This window comes from Acomys minous, assembly GCF_964271855.1.
Source record: "Acomys minous genome assembly, chromosome: 12".
NCBI lineage: Eukaryota > Metazoa > Chordata > Mammalia > Rodentia > Muridae > Acomys > Acomys minous.
In genome coordinates this window covers 53771702-53788891 of record NC_140493.1, presented here as the reverse complement: position 1 = coordinate 53788891, position 17190 = coordinate 53771702, and the positions used below count along the sequence as shown (strand labels likewise).

The window sequence follows — 17190 nt, the reverse complement described above, 5'->3', positions numbered from 1 at the left end:
ACCTTGAAGTTACACTTTGTTTCCTCCCATCCCAGATCCAGGGACTAATTTGAAAAATTATGCCATAGTTCTTATTTCTAGAGTCCAGAAAATTGCATGCGATTTCTCCATAAGACTCTGCCCATCGTTTTATGAGCCTGTTGTCTTTCTAACTCTTGCCAAGCTATGGCAATTCAATGCTACCTCCCGTCCTCCCCAAGCCTAAAATGATGAACATGGACAGTGTAAATAGTTCCTTATTAGTGGGCTGTGATAACTAGTGAAGAACCACCCACCCACTCCTGGACATAGGGATAATTCTTTTATGGATCTCTCATATGGTTTTGATAGCATGTTGCCATGCATGTCCTGTAGAAGGAGTTTTGGCTATATAAATGGAACCTTTCTTGTGGCAACTAGGAAAGGAAAAATCAAATACCAAGAGCAAGTCATCTAACTGAGAAGATGATCTGCCCAAAAGAAGAGCTCGCTCTTTTCTCAAGCTCAAAGGAGAAGTCTACGCCGAGACCAGTCAACAAATGAACAAGTCCAAGCTAGGAACTAAGACAACCTCTCGAGGTACCTTGTGAATTCTGATGCTTGTTTTCCTTGTGAAGAACATGGTGCATGATTGAGAAGCCCTGCCTAAAGGGCCAGAGCTAAAGGCAGAATGTAGACTTGACATGTGTGATGTCACTGTAGGTTTATCATCTATGTACTGTCCTAACTGTGTCTTCACCTACTGTTTCCAAAAAATGCCTTCACTTCTCTCTAGTTAGAAGTACACACACACACACACACACACACACAAAATAAAGACGACAGTTGGTTAGACTTTAAGATATTATTGTTAAGAAATCTTAATGCATAGACAAGGTTTGCTATCATTTTATCTTATTTTTAGGTTATTCGCTGAAAATTAAAAAAATGTTATATTTTAGCTGGTTAAGATTTTGTAAACAAAAACCTATTTTATAAAATCATAGTTAATTCAGAGTATAACATTCTAAGGACCATGAAGTTGATTAAAAACATGTATTACATAATGATCTGATGAGTTTGGGGATTGAGTCAGGTGTGTGAAGAAATGTTTTCCAGAAGGTAAAGAACAATTTAAAGGAAAACAGAAGAGGGCTCAAAGATACCGTGAGTGATAGTCAAGGAAGAACCCTCTCATTAAACACCCTACCTGGCAGTCACTCAGTGGCTCTCATTATAGCTCAACTTCTCCAGGTCAAGGAGGTGGTGAAATTTTTCTTGACCCATGAAGTCCTTGCCACTCTCCTCAGTCTTGTATACCTCATCATCATCAGTCACGATGTCATGTCATGTCCCTTCTTTTAAAGGAGCTGTGCTTTTCTCCGATGTTACCTTCTCTGGGAGAGCTCATGTTGATCCCTCTGTCCACGGTAGAGCCACCCACAAGTGCCTTTTGTTTCCTTTCCTAGCTCGGCCCACTGAACATCCACTTCAAGTGCACAAATCATGTAAGTGTTCCTAAGCCTGCTTCTCCCAAGATCTGTGAACTACTGGAAGGGGTAGTGTGATGTGCACCTACCAACTGCCCATCACATAATAGGAATGTAACAATCATCTGTTTGGAGAGGAAACAGAAGCTGAGTGTTTATTTAGAATACAGATGCCGAAGGGTGCCAATAGAAGAGAGTTGCCATGGAGGGCGACTGGAAAGAACTGACTGCCCAGCCTGCAAGTGTTCCCTTAGTACTGAAGATACATAGCACAGTAGTCACAGCAGCACACCACACCACTTACGAGATCTGAAGGCTGGTTAAAGCCCCAGGAGAAGGAGAAAGAGAAGAAGGAGAAGGGCAAGTTAGCTTTCTGAAGCAGGATTTTAATTTGAAATAGTAGTCAAGCCAGGATAGAGTAAGGAGACAAGGCCTCCCTGGAAGAAAGTATTTTCATCCTGATTAGCAGGTTAAAAAAAAAAAAGTAATCGCTGCCCTGTAGGCCAGGGAGAAAGGGTCTGTCTATTAAACTGGTTGAAGGAAAAATTCAGGCAAAAAAAAAAATCTACCCAGGATGAAAGAATGTATCCTTGACTGGTTTCCTCCCTTGCCTCTTTCAGAATTAGGGGATAATTCAGAGGGCAAAAAAATTCAGAGGGCAAAATGCAAATACTGGCAGAGGTCATGCACTGATACACATGACCTGTGTAACAGACAGATAGAAGGCTTTGTGGCATGTTGAGAGTGGGAGAGATCAGAGATGACACCCTACTTCAAGGACTATGGCAACCTTCACCACAGTCACCAGTTGTCCTCAGTTTACCTCCACGCAGGACTATAGGGCCATCAGCACTGGACTCTTTGGGATTTTTGTGAGAAGAAAAAGGAAGTCCTGATTTTAATATGCATTTTCTAAATGTTGAAAGGTAAAAAGAATCTAAATGTTTTAAGTCACACTTGAGCTGATCCTGTTCAGGCCAAGCCGTACATACCGGAAGCCTGAATGTGGCTTCTGGAAGGTTAATTTGTAACAACAGCTGATTTGAGAAAAGAAATGGGCTCTAAGGGGTTCCTGCAGGAATCAGAGGGTACAGGCCATTTACTGTGACTCTGAGTTTTGCTTCAGTCTCATTGTTTCCCAGCTTTGGGCACAGTTCTGATGCCCTTGTGGTCCTGTCTCCTTAGAATAGACTCCCCCTCTACCGAGGATCTGAGTTTGTAAAATAGAGAATTGGTGCCACATGCTGGGAGTCCAGCTAAAGGCTCTTTTTCATTGTATGCTGGTCAGACAAAAGCTCACGAACATTAGCAGTTGGTGTGTTCAGTTGGTGTCCAGAAAAGAGCCACATTACAGACATGTCCCAGATGACTTTAGAGAGCTGAAAATCAAGCTCGCGTGTGCCTTTCTAAAACGACACTGAGCCCATAACAAACTTCATCTCAAGCACTTGGTACTGCAGTGACGCGTCGAGTTTCACTAGATAATTCTGCCTCTTAGAAACATGTTGAGATAAAGCTTCTGCAGGTGCAGGTGGATCCTGTGCCTGACAACATAAGGGGCAAGGGTTCTTGGACCAAGTGGACGACCTCCGAGCTCTAAGAGTTGTCATCGGTGGCTTTATGCTCAATTATTCTGTTTGCTAATCTTATCTCTTTGTTTTTTGTTTACTTGTTTCTGTTTGTTCCCTCGTTGGACAAGGTCTTGCTGTATAGCCCAAACTGGCTCCGAACTCAGACCTCCTAACCTCCAACTCTGAGATACCAAGGATACACCACCACCCCAAGTCTTTAAGTCATTTAAGAAGTAATACTTTTCTATGAGCCTCAGAAGCTCACAGTTGAAATGGTTTAAAATTGATTTTAACTCATTTGTCATTCGTCTAACATGAAAGGAAGGAGGCAGTTTTACTGGTTTACTGGAGGAACAGTCCAAGGGTTTCCCTAGCAGAGAAAGAGGTTGATTTCACTGCAGACAGATTTCACTGCAAGCTTCAAGGGCTTTTCTTTGCCCAGAAGGTTTTGCTCCCTCCTAAAATCCTGTCAAGCAAGAAGTAAAAATATATTTCCAAGCAACTCAGGCACAGGAGTTTCTGCAGAACTTAGAGCATCATTACCTACAGGATCAGCTGCTTCTGGGTCCTTTTACCTGTGATCAGACTTCCACCCTGAGCGCTGTATCAGCCACATGTTTAAAAGTAAATCCCCAGGAGAAGATTATGAATCAACCAGGACTGACTGGCACTTGTGAATGTGTGTGTAGAGGGTGTGTGTGAGAGAGAGAGAAAGAGAGAGAGAGGGAGGGAGAGAGAGAGAGAGAGAGAGAGAGAGAGAGAGAGAGAGAGAGAGAGAGAGAGAGAGAGAGCTCTCATTAAGGGAAGATCTATGATTTGACAGCCTCACTGCCGAGCCTGCTGCTGCTTCTGTTACTGCGGCTGTATGGTCTGTCATGAGTTGAAAAGGGATGTGAGGGTTTAGAGAAACTGCCGCTCTGAAGACCGAGCATCTGCTAAGTGATCTCCGTGCCAGACAGACTAGACAAGATTTTTCTGCAGGGTTGGAAACTTGGACCACTTCATCTACCCAGAGAGACAGGCAACGTGACAGAATAAAAAGGTAAGAGAAGAAACTGTCTTCTATTAAGGCTGGGGACTTGGAGCTGGGGGAGTCAGGTGCAAAGGCTTCCTATTTTATACCAATGATATTTCACTCCTAAGAGCCAGAAGCAATAGCTATATTCTCACCAGGCTTGACCATTGTGCCTTTTGGCTTTTTCAACTGGTATCTTTTTCTTCTTCATTGTACTTTTACAGAGCATCTGAGAGGTTCCTTTGTATTTATTTTGCAGCTAGCACATTTTTTTTAAGTTTGGAATTGCCTGTTTGTTGTTTTTGTTTTTCCAACTGGACCCAGTTTCAAAACAGGAGCCTTTTCTGCTTCTTTTTTTTTTCTTAAGACTGTTTTCCCCTGTGAAGAGAGAGTTAACTTGATGTGCTCAAAACAGTTACTTCATTCTGCCTCAAAGTACACAAAAAGAGATTTCAGAAGTACATTGGAACCCCATTACTGTAGAAACTCAGAAGTGTAAAGAAAGGAAATGAGTTGCCTGTGAGTGTGGCTTGACTGGAAACTGCGGCATTGTGACTGAACATGCATGTGACTTTTCACAGGGCAAAGAACTACTGCAAAAAAAAAAAAAGGCAAAGACTGGAAAGATGTTTTAAAGAGTCTCTGTGTCGGAGACACTTCAAGCCACTGAAGATGGAGAATGAAACAGTCAGTGAACTGAACCAAACCGAGCTTCAGCCCCAAGCAGCAGTGGACCTCGAGTACCAGGTGGTCACCATCCTACTTGTACTTATTATCTGTGGACTGGGCATTGTGGGCAACATCATGGTAGTCCTGGTGGTCATGAGAACCAAGCACATGAGAACCCCTACAAACTGCTACCTGGTGAGTCTGGCTGTGGCAGATCTCATGGTCCTGGTAGCTGCAGGCCTCCCCAACATAACTGACAGCATCTACGGCTCCTGGGTCTATGGCTATGTGGGATGTCTCTGCATTACTTATCTCCAGTACTTAGGAATTAATGCATCCTCATGCTCAATAACAGCCTTTACCATTGAAAGGTACATAGCAATCTGTCATCCCATCAAAGCCCAGTTTCTCTGCACATTTTCCAGGGCCAAAAAAATCATTATCTTTGTCTGGGCCTTCACGTCCATTTACTGTATGCTCTGGTTCTTCCTGCTGGATCTCAATATTAGCACCTACAAAGATGCTATTGTGATATCCTGTGGCTACAAGATCTCCAGGAACTACTACTCACCTATTTACCTAATGGACTTTGGTGTCTTTTATGTTGTGCCAATGATCCTGGCCACTGTGCTTTATGGATTTATAGCCAGAATCCTCTTCTTAAACCCCATTCCTTCAGACCCTAAAGAAAACTCTAAGATGTGGAAAAATGACTCAACCCACCAGAACAAGAATATGAATTTAAATGCCACTAACAGATGTTTCAACAGCACCGTATCTTCCAGGAAGCAGGTAAGCAAAGCTAAACTTCCAAGCCAAGAGAGGAAATGTGAGATAGAGTTTTTGTCAGATGGGATCAACTTTGTCCTACTTAGCTGCTGGCAAAACCAAAATGCAATCATGCAAATGTTTCACAGGATAAGCTGCTGCTTTGCATATTAAGCAAACCTCTGGATCAACTGAAGATCTAAAAATAAATGGGGGGATTTGATAGCACTTTAGCAAGAAGCACTTCCCTATTAGGATATGGGGGACTGTAGAAAGAACCCCAGAAATCTTGACTTAAAACACTTGCACCTCTCTAAAAATGCTACCAAAACATTCAGAAAACTTCTGGCCTCTGTAGGGAAAAATCCTGTGGAATGACAAAGAATTACTTTTCAGGAACTGTACTGCCCAGTTACCAAGAGGATTTGAAAATAGATCAGTGAGTGGAAATAATGAAACTTTTCTCACAGTGTGCAGTTACTCACAACAGTTTGCCACAAAAGATGGGTCATTGGCTTTAGTTGGTTGATCTTGATGAGAGATGAGTCTCTAACCCTTTTCTCTAGCTCTCTCCAAGTTACCTTAGCATGCAGAGTACATTTTCCTCAGAAAAAGAAACATGGATTTCAAAAGAATGGCCAACATCAAGATGAATCAGTCATAAGCAAATTTTAATGTAGAATTTCTAGCTTAGCATAACTCGAACTCTTTCCTGCTTCCAGACAACCTAATGCACAGCATGTGGCTGCTGTGGAATGATGGTCTTATTAGTGACTAAAGCATCTTGCGTACAAGATGATGTAAAAATGGGAGGCTTTATAACATGCACTCATCCATTTGTGTCTATGCAACTGTCCTAGAATACTCATGAGCCTAGCTCTCAGGTTTTTCTCCTTCTCTATCGGATATAACGAATATGAAGTAAATACTCTCTTAATGAAAAGAAAAACCATGGAATCAATGATTTTGGTTTTTTTTTTTTTTAATCACTTGCATCTTTTTTTTTTTCAAGGAAAACGGCTAATTCTATTTATGTAGGTAGGAGAATGAAGTGTCCTTTTAGAAGCATGCATGTGGATCATCCATACTATAATTTCTTAGGCTCGAGGTTACCTAATATGCTACGAATTGTGCCTGGATTAATCTACACATATGTACTCACACACATGTCAGAGCAAACTTACAGAAGTGAAGTGTAAGATGGAGCTAAAGAGAATGTATGCAGCATTTTAGATGATATGTGACATTTCACTCATGTGACACTCATTTGTTATAAAGATAGATGTCTTTGTTTCTGTAGACAGCAATGCTACCACACACAAGGTATAGCTGGCCATTACCCAAAGCTTGATTCACAGAGATGGAGAGAGATTGATTGGCCATCTGCCAAGACAAATATTAACAATACAATAAGACAATAAAGAATGTGCACATCTTAATGAGGGAATCAAACATGGCTTAATAGCAGCTAGGTAGGTCAATTAGACAATTTGTTCCTTATACTCACATTAATATTCTTGTTATTTTTTTTAAGCTTGTTTGTCTGGCCTAATGTCCTTCCTTTCAATTACAGTCATTAGCGTCTATCAGCATTAATGATGTGCTTTAGATTGCTAATTATGTTACACATCACAATCTTACCAAAGAATATGAATGGTGAGCATGTGAGGGCATCGTAGAGCGTTTAGGCATGAGAAACTGACAGCTGTGAGTAAGAAAGATTTGACGCTTGAGAGACAGTGGGCAGGGGGCAGAAAGTTACCCATGAGGTAGCTGGTGGTGATACAAGCGGAAGCAAGCATCTCCAGATCAGTGCCCCACCCTTCCTAATGCTGTGACACTTTAATACAACTCCTCATGTGGTGGTGACCCCTCCAGCCATAAAGTTACTTTTATTGCTTCTTTATAACTGTAATTTTGTTCCTGTTATGAATCATAATGTAAATATCTGTGTTTCCCAGTGGCCCTAGGCAACCCTTGTGAAGGGGTCTCTTCAGCCCGCAAAGGGGTTGTGACCCAAAGGTTAAGAGGCACAGCTCTGTCGGGAGAATTTAAAGCATTGTGGGTATGGGAGAATTAGGATGGGGAAAGGAGCATCCAACATGGTAGAAGGCTCACAGTGGGGTGGACAGTGCCGCTGCAGCAAACGGGGTCACAGCTGTAAGTGGGGCCCATGTGCTGCAAACTTAGTGACCTATGCTCTGGCTTTTTCCTTTTCTAGAAAACGTCTTAAGCCTTCATAAGGCTCAAATCTCCATGTCCTATACCCCAAGGACTTTTATTTTAATCTTTCTCTCTGATTTTTTTTTCTTTTAGGCAAGTGTAATTTACATTTTAATAAATACTTATCTGGGCCAGGTCTTTCTAGCCAAGTTACTTAAATCAAATGTACATAGCTACATTTTTTTAAGGAAAATAAAAGATTGTTTTTCTGTGAAACACAAACGTGATGCTTTCTTTGCTTTTTCTTTTCTTTTCTTTCTTTTTTTTTTTACTTTTATCCTCAACTTAAAAAAAATAAATCTAGACCAGAAACATTTTTTTCAATTCCTCGAACATTTGATTAGATTTTAGTAAACCACCTGAGCTGAAATAAATTCAATTCAGCACTACTCCGCTCTGTGGTTATAAGGCATGTGAAGGGATTGCCTTTTGTTTTACAGTGGATGGTGTGACTCTGGGTCTGCACCATGTCAGCTCTGCCTACACAAGCTCACAGCATCCCTCAGTGCAGTGCATGCAGTTCCTCTGTTCTGCACTGTGAAGTAAGGCCGTCTCTCTCTATATATATATATAGAGAGAGAGATAGATAGATAGATAGATAGATAGATAGATATATCATTGACTGTGTATCTCTGCATAATTTATTGAATCTTTAAAATGTTTGCAAGCACAGAAGCTCTTTTTTTAGTTAAAAACTCTTCTGGTTTTGTTTTCAGTCACACCCCTTAGCAATTTCTCTTGTCTTACAGTATAGGAGGAGGAAAATAGTGTGACCTAGCCTTAATAGAAGCCTCCAGAGACTCTGTCAGTGTTTTTATTATAGGTTTATTTGATTAACCCAGTCTTTAATATTCCAGCTGTTACTTCTCCAAAGTGCTTTAAACATCTCTACAAGAAAGCTTCCTTTTCTAAAGTAGCACATGCCATTTGGAGAAGATACTGATGGGAATCTTGATAATTATGATGTTATAAATGTAACAGTGTCTTATGGAACAGTTTGGGAATTATGAATAAGGAAACAAGGGCCCTCTGTCAAAGACTATCACTGTCAATTTCTTATATTTCTTTTCTTCTACTTTAATCGGTTCAGTTTAAATTATTACAGCCACTATAATATTTATGCTTGCTTCTAACTTTTACTCCCAAAATATTAAAATTAATATGCTTGAAGAAAACGAAAAGTAAAAGTAATCACCACCCAATGAGTTTTTAAACCCCTGTTTTCTCATCAATAAAATGGGTAAAACAATCCACTTGTACAGTTGTTGTTGAAAGCAAGTGAATGCACCAGACAACATTCATGTTTGCTCTCTCCCCACCTGTCAGCTGTTTCTCAAGAGTTAAATCTTCTTGCACTCTCCTGATCTGCTCTGAAGCAGCCCCTAGACATTTGGTGTGCTTGTAGAAACAAAGGTTCTAATTTTCCTCTTTCTTCTCCTCCTGCCTCCCTCTAGTCTTTCTCTAATGTTATCCTCTACATTCTCTCTCTCTCTCTCTCTCTCTCTCTCTCTCTCTCTCTCTCTCTCTCTGTATATATAGTGTGTGTAGTGTTATATAAATATTTACATGCTTATGTGTGCATGTGTTATGGTAGTATATAAATATGTACATGTTTGTGTGTGCTTGTGTGTATGTGTGTGTAGTTGTATATAAATATGTACACACTTGTGTGTGTGGTTGTATATAACTATGTACATGTGTGTGGAGGCCAGAGATAGACAAAGGATATATTTTTCAGTGGCTCTTTGTCTTATTCTTTAGGCAGCATCTCTTCCTAAGAGAGCTTGTCCATTTTGTGGAAACTAGCTGGCCAGTGAGCAGGCAAGGGTCTCCTTTCTTTGCACTTACAGTGCTGGGGTTACCAACCCAAGCAGCACCACATATGGGTGCAGCAAATCTAAACTTGGGTTCTCATATTTGTGCAATAAGGTCGTTACCAATTGAGTCCGCTTTCTAGCCCACTGTGTTCTCTTTAAAGAAACACCAAGGAAGAAATCAGTAGCTGTAGTCATGCTGACTAACATGGAAGGTGAAAAGCTCCCAAGGCCTCAACTCTAAGACAAAGAACTACAGGCAGCTAAGGGATGCTGGAAGCAAGAGAAATAGTCTCCTCCAGGGAAGAGCACACTAGTTAGTTATCTAGTACCAAGTGACAGGTCTTGTATTTACATATTTAGGAATACACACACACACACACATACACACATACACACACACACACATACACACACACCAACACCAACAACACCAACAACAACAATTAAAGAAAAGGAGGTCAAACATTTGAAAGAGAGAAAGGTAGGGACGCACAAAGGGAGTTGGAAGGAGGAAAAAAAAGAGAAAACTACATAATTATAGTCTCAAAACTTATATATGTATATGTGTGTATTTAAAGAAAGAAACAGGGGCTGGAGAGATGGCTCAGTGGTTAAGAGCACTGTCTGCTCTTCCAGAGGTCATGAGTTCAATTCCCAGCAACCACATGGTGGCTCACAACCATCTATAATGTGATCTGATGTACATGCAGATGTACATGCAGGCAGAGCACTGTATACACAATAAATAGATAAATAAATATTTACAAATAAATAAAGAAAATAAAGAAACGATCTTGAACAAGGCACGAAGAAGCCCAGTGCAGTGGTGCTACCCTGTGATTTCTGCACTTGAAAGATGAGGTGGGAAGATAAGTTCAAGGCCAGGCAGTGGGGGAGCTCAGCACCCCAAGGCGCACATTAAGACTCTATTTAAATAAAGAAACAAACAAAAACAAAGGAAAGAGGCAGAGGCATGATAGTGGAATGTCCCGGCTGTAGGAGTTGGGAGCACAAAGGTGTATTTTAAGTTTCATGAATCATGCAGTTGTCAACTCCATGCACATTTTAGGGAGTCCCTCCTCCCTCTCCCTCAAAATCCAGTTCAGCATAATATAATCATGCCTTCCACCCGGGAGCTAAGGCAATGACTGACCTTACGAGGCAATGAGTACTGGGTTTCAGCACTAAACCTTCATTAAAGTTTCCCCAAGTTTACTGGGACTGTTTACATAGTTTAGTTGTTTTATTTCTTTCAATCATGTAAACTCAATTACATTCATACCAATTAAAAAAAACTCTAAGTAAAAAAAAAAAAACACCCACAGAGTAGTTTGTCACTTAACACACATGTAGCTAAATGTGCCGCTTTGGTTTTATTATTAAACAATAGCTTCCCACCTGAGGGGGGGTGCACGTTTTAACTCCAGAACTTGGGAGGCAGAGGCAGGCAGATCTCTGAGTGCAAGGCCAGCCTGGTCTACAGAGTGACCTCAGGACAGCCAGGACCACACAGAGAAACTCTGCCCTGAAAAAAAAATTGTTTTCCATTTCCTATTTCATCTATTGTTTTAAGGATAGGACACTCCTCATAAATGCACTGGATGATAACCTCCACAGCTGTGTGTTTTCTGTACTTCATCCTAGATTAGTACACCCCGTTTGTTTGCTGTTTTAGATTTTTCAGCTTCCAGCCAAGATTTCACCGTTGAACATATATTCGTATATGTCTACAACAGAGGAAACCCTGTACCACTACAGAATTCTCAGTTTGGCTGATACAGCAAAAAATCTTAAAATCGTCTATTCTTAAGAATCATACTTATTTATACAGTGCCTTGTGAAATATATATATATCCAAATTTTCAGTAAGGTAAAGACTAAATCCGTAACACATTCTTAGTCTTGTTTGATTTTAATAAGAGGAAAAAATGTGGTTGGGATGTAATATACGTGAAAAGAATAAACAAATAACTTTTTTTAAATGAGAGAAATTTTTCTAGCAATATTAAGAGTGACAAAACAAAATGCCATTATTTTATTGTAATTACACTTTAAATCTTTAAAAAAAAAAACAAGTAGGAGAAAGGCAAAATGTACACTTGAGTTCATATTTGTAAGATTTTACAGCCATTCATTCTTTTAGTCAATACCCTCTATGATGTCATTAAATGTTCTTTCACAAGCAGGAAGAACCCAATACAACCCTAAAAGTGGAAGCTGCAAGGATATTGGATAATAAATTCTCTACCCTCAAGGAGCCTTGTGTTGGCCAAGTACACAAACAATCCTGAATCGACCACAGTATTCTATGAAAGACAATAGACTGGGCATGGGGGGCCAAATGAGGAAGACTATGCAGTGCCATTTTTTTTTACATATCATGCACTTTAATACGTTTAGAAGTTCATACATGCAAACAATGTGTTTTGATCATGTCCACTCCCAATACCCCCTCCAACTTTTGCTAGGCCTCCCTCTCACATTCTCCTCCTAACTTTGCCTCCCTTTCATTTTATTTTCTGTCTAAGTCAGAGTCCAGTCACTGCTGTATGTATACACACAGGCATGGGCCATCCACTGGACCACAGGCCATGTAGAAAAGCCCACACTCCTGAAGAAAACTGATTCTGGATTTCTCAGTGGCCGTCATCTACCAGTAGTTTTCAGCTAGGCTTTGAGGTCTTGTTAACCGCTCCGGCATCCATACAGAAATGTTTACTGACAATTTTGTGCAAGGTTTATACAGCCAGACGCAGCTCCTGTGAGGTTGTGGGTGTGGCGATCTCCATGTGCCCAGAAAACAGGTCCAAAACAACCCTCCCCAACCTCTGGCTCTTCACATTCTTTCTTCCTTCTCTTCTTTGATGTTCTCTGAGCCTTGGAAGAAGATGCTAAGGCCATTTGTGGACAATCCCTCCTTCATCACTTGTGACCTCTCTGCTCTGTGGCCAGTTGTGTATCTCTGTATTAACCTCCACCCACTGCAAGAAACCATATGGGGATGACACTGATGATGGTTGCAGTAATTATGATGTTACAAAAGTAACAGTGTCTTGTGGAACACATGGAAAATTAAGAGTAATAAAACATTGTCCAATACTTTTCATAGGGCCACAGTGACCCCTGAAACATAAGCCATATAAAGACCCAACAAGTAGAATTACGCATCAACTTTCCTCGTCATCATAGACGCAGGTCTTCTCTATAAAATACTTGCAAATAAAATACAAGAACATACTAAAAAGATAATCTACCATGATCAAACAGTCTTCATCCCAGAGATGCACAAATTAGTAACTGTAATCCATCCTATAAGTAGGTTGGAACGGGAAAGCCATGTGATGAGCTCATTAGATGTGGGAAAACCCTTTGACTAATGTAACACCCTTCAGAATAAAAATTCTAGAGAATAAGGATTCAAGGGGGTGGTGCTTCCTCAACATAATAAAAGCAATTTACAGCAAGCACACAACCAAGATCAACCTAAACAGAGGAAAACTGAGAACACTTCCACTAAAATCAGGAATGAGTCAAGGCTGCTCCTTCACCCTATTCCTATTAAAAACAGCTAGAACTGTAAGCCAACCAACAGAGCTCAAGATAATACAAATAGAAAAGAAAGAAATAAAATTTCTTTATTAGCAGATGATAGGCTTGTTTACATCAGGAACCAAAAGAACTCCACTGCCACCCCTTGCTGTTCTGTCTCAATGCACACCCCACTAGTCTCCCCAACTCCCGTTTCACTCCACCCAACTGTTCTGTACATTGTGGACTAAATGATCTCTCCCATGCACAGATACATTATCAAAAATAGCTTTGGGGGTTCCCTGAAGCCTAACATTTAAACTACCTGGCATAACAAGTAAAATCCTGGCACCTTCCCATACTGCTCTGCTTCATCTCCCAGGACTCTCTCAACTTACTCTTTCTGCTCCAGCAACACTGAATTACATTCAGGTCTCTGAGTATGCTCTGTTCTCAGCCGGAACGGCTTTCATCTGGCAGGTTCCCAATTGTCCTCCAAATCTCAAATCAATCTCTCATGCACCCCGTAAAGTCTTTTCCTGAAATTCTCAGGCAGAATTACACAGCTGATGCCCTAGCTAGCAGTACACACGTAAGCGTTTTTTCTTTTTCTTTCCCTTTTTTAAAGATTTATTTATTTTATTTATTGCATATGAGAGCTTTATCTGCAGAAGAGGGTATCAGATCATATCATAGATGGTTGTGAGCCACCACGTGGTTGCTGGGAATTGAACTCAGGACCTCTGGAAGAGTGGGAGGTGCTCTTAACCACTGAGCCATCTCTCCAGCCCCCGTAAGTGTTTCTCTTATCCTACTACAATGTTCTGCAGAGAGTTCTGATTTAGTAATTTTAGCCGTTCAGAATTAGTAACCTGTCTGTCTTCCGTACCTCTCAATATCCTTAATTGTAAGACCTTGCACCCTCCACTGTGCAAGATCTGAGTGTGGAAAGTGGTAGGCTTTCCACGCGGAAGAACACAGTAGCGTAGTGCATGCTGGGAGCGTAGGCCTTGCAAGAGCAGGTTGTCAGCCTCTTGTCCCACTTCTGCACGCAGTGCCATCAAAGCATGGCTTACAACCCACTTTTGTTTCTTGTGACTTCACTATAGAAATCAATAAGTCTAATGATAAAGTCCTTCCTCTTTATTTGGATAAGTGTGAAATGTTTCCCTGCGTGTTTCTGTTTGTGTGCTTGCACCTCAAAGCTGTCACTTTTAACATGCAATGTAAGTAAAAGTGTAAAAAGCAGATGCATGTGTGCTTCAGATCTCAGTGATGCCCAACACTCTATTTTGCCCCTTGAGAAAATACTGCCTATGTCTGCCATATCCCTCTCTAATTAATTATAGGTAAAATCTGCATCTCTCCCAATAAATCCTTCTTTAAACTAAAAAATAACTCAAGTAGAACTAATCACTGGGTGGTGATTAAGTTAGTAGATAAGACCTTTGCAGGAAGTTTTTTCCTACAATGCTGACAAGGCTAACTCAGAAACACTGCAGACTTAGACATTAATTCACTTTGTAATACAAAATCTAGTTGCCTTTTCCCCACACGCTTTAAACATCCTCTCCTAAATGAAAGAGTTGCTTTTAACAGAAGGGGCAAAAACTAAAGCAATGGCAACCCAGGGAAGATAGACAATATGAACACCAATGCAAAGACAGAAATAGATCGGGTGAATGTCCCTGAGTGATTAATCTTCCTAAAATACTTTGCACACATCACATCTTTTAAAACAAAAACATTTCCAGTCTCTTCTGACTGGCTTTGAAAATCTCATCGTGTTTTCTGGCTTTCCTCACCTGTTGTTTCTTTAATTTAATAATCATTTATTGAGCACCAACTTCGTGCCAGATGCTATTTTACAAAGGCAGTACCAGTCACTGTTATATAGAACTTACAGTAAGATGAAAAAGATTGACACTAATAACTAGGGAGAAGCAGGCAGTTAAGGTCTATAGTGTACAGATGAGGCAACAATAGAGGGTGATGACAGCACTTAAGAGTGGAGAGCCAGCCTCAGATGCGGTAAGACCTACTCTAGTTCATAAAAGCAAGCATTGGCCAAGCCAACACAAAAAGCAAAGACTTCCATAGGAGCAGAAGTCATCTGTGCAACCAAGGTGTCCAGAATAAGACCCTAGCAGGTGTTTTCTGCCATCTGAAAGCATTTAAACTTGGTCATAGAGCACTGGGGAACCACTACAGCCTTTCCTGGTGACAGCAGAAAATGGAACTTAACCTTTGGAAGGTGGTTCTTAAAATTTTTTGATCTAGCCAGCAAGAAGGAAGGAGCCAGAAATGAGGCTATCACAATCCATCAAGAAGGATGAAAGACTTGAGGTAAAAAGCAATTGGTTGAGGTGAGTAGGAAGAAATGCAGATGAGAAACATGTGCCAGGTGTGGTGGTGCACGCCTTTAATCCCAGCATTCAGGAGGCAGAGGCAGGCCAGCATGGTCTACTAAGTGAGTCGAGAACAGCCAAGGCTACACAGAGAAACAATATCTTGAAAAACCAAAAGGAAAGAAAGAAAGGAAAGGAAAAAATAGAAATATGTAAAAGCAAAATCAAAAAGCAAAATTTAACAATGAAATTTGACAGGTAAGGAAGACAGAGCCTTAGCTGGAATTCAGTGGTATTACTACACATGGCACAGAATGCAGGCAGCAGAAGAGCATGTTTATTTGTATTTATTTCTTTTCCATAGATCTTAATACATCAACTAACACACACACACACACACACACACACACACACACACACACACACACACACACACACCTTTATTTTAGCCTTGCAAATTTTCACTTATGTGATTCTGTACCTTTCCCTGTAAGGCCCTCTCCACTTTCACACTTCAATGTATTTTAGGATGTTGTATTCAGGATGTCAGCTTAAGCTATGGGTAAATCAAAGGATTCCATACACTAGAAATATACTAGGAGGCAGGAAATCATGTTTTCTATTTCCAGATAGCACAGTACAAGTCGGGCTACAATCTCTATAACTTTTGGTATGCTAACTGATTAAACTTTAAATTTTAATTTTTATTTCATTCTCTGTGTGTTTGTGTGTGTGGCGGCCAGAGAACAACTTGCACAAATTGGTTCACTCCTTCCATCAGTCATGTCATTCCTTGGATTGCCCTGAAGTAATGCCTACTATTTCAAAAATACTCAAAAGGTGACACTACACGTAAATTGTGTATTTTTATTACTTCTTTAAGAATTTCTTACAATGCATTATGCCCTTCTCTATCTACACAACATTGTGCATTCTCATTCTGTTTGTTTGCTTGTTTGTTTAATCCCATCAAGTTCAGTTTGTGCTGCCCATATACTCTTAGGTGTGTACCTATCAACTGCAGTGTAGTTAACCCATATCCCCAAAGAAAATTTACTTTTCTTCTCCCAGAAGTTATTAATTTTAGGCAGCTCCTCAACTAGGGGTGAGACTCCATGCCTATCAACATGCTGGGGGTTTGTCCGGCTTGAGACTATACTGTCAGAAGCACTGTGAGTTCATATTTGCAACTCCCCTGGTGTGACCAGAAAACAGTTTCCTTATAGCCATTCAAAACTTCCGGCTCTTAGAATCTTTCTGTCTCCTTTCCTACAATGGACCCTGAGCCGTGGGAGGCAGAGATGTGAGATAGATGTCCGATTTAGGGCTAACCACCCTGAAGTCACTTTTTCTCTGTATCTTGACCAGTTGTTAGTTTCTGTGTTAATCCTCATCTACTGCAGAAAGAAGTTTCTCCAATCATGCTTGAGAAATGCACTAATGTATGTGTACAATACATCATTAGGGGTTAATTTAATAAAATATTTGTTTTTAGAATAATACTTGTAGGCTCTTTAATAGACCCTATGATATGTCTAGCAACAGGTTCTTGGTCCTCATGAAATGCCAAGGATGGGTTTCATCTTGTGGAGTGGACCTTAAATGCAATCAGAAAGTGGTTGGTTAGTCCCATGATGTTCATGTCACTATTGTAACAGTGATCATGTCTTTCCACATAAGTCATTATTGAAGCTCACAGGGTTCACAGGCAGGTAAGATTCATGATTACTTCTATCCTCTAGTAGTATGTATAGAACATTCTAGAACTATCAAAGCTATCTAGTAGAAAGTAAGCTTCCATCC

General features: G+C 40.5%; 1 protein-coding gene across 1 annotated transcript in view; it reads left to right on the top strand.

Annotated features, from left to right (window-relative positions):
• The first annotated feature begins 3845 nt into the window (after positions 1 to 3845).
• The window catches only part of TRHR (thyrotropin releasing hormone receptor), a 41334-nt gene continuing 27989 nt past the window's right edge, over positions 3846 to 17190 (top strand). The window contains exons 1-2 of the mRNA XM_084748952.1: positions 3846 to 4061; positions 4616 to 5495. Coding sequence (XP_084605078.1) covers positions 4707 to 5495 — 789 coding nt within the window. The 5' untranslated portion in view covers positions 3846 to 4061; positions 4616 to 4706. The remainder of the gene's footprint in view (positions 4062 to 4615; positions 5496 to 17190) is intronic.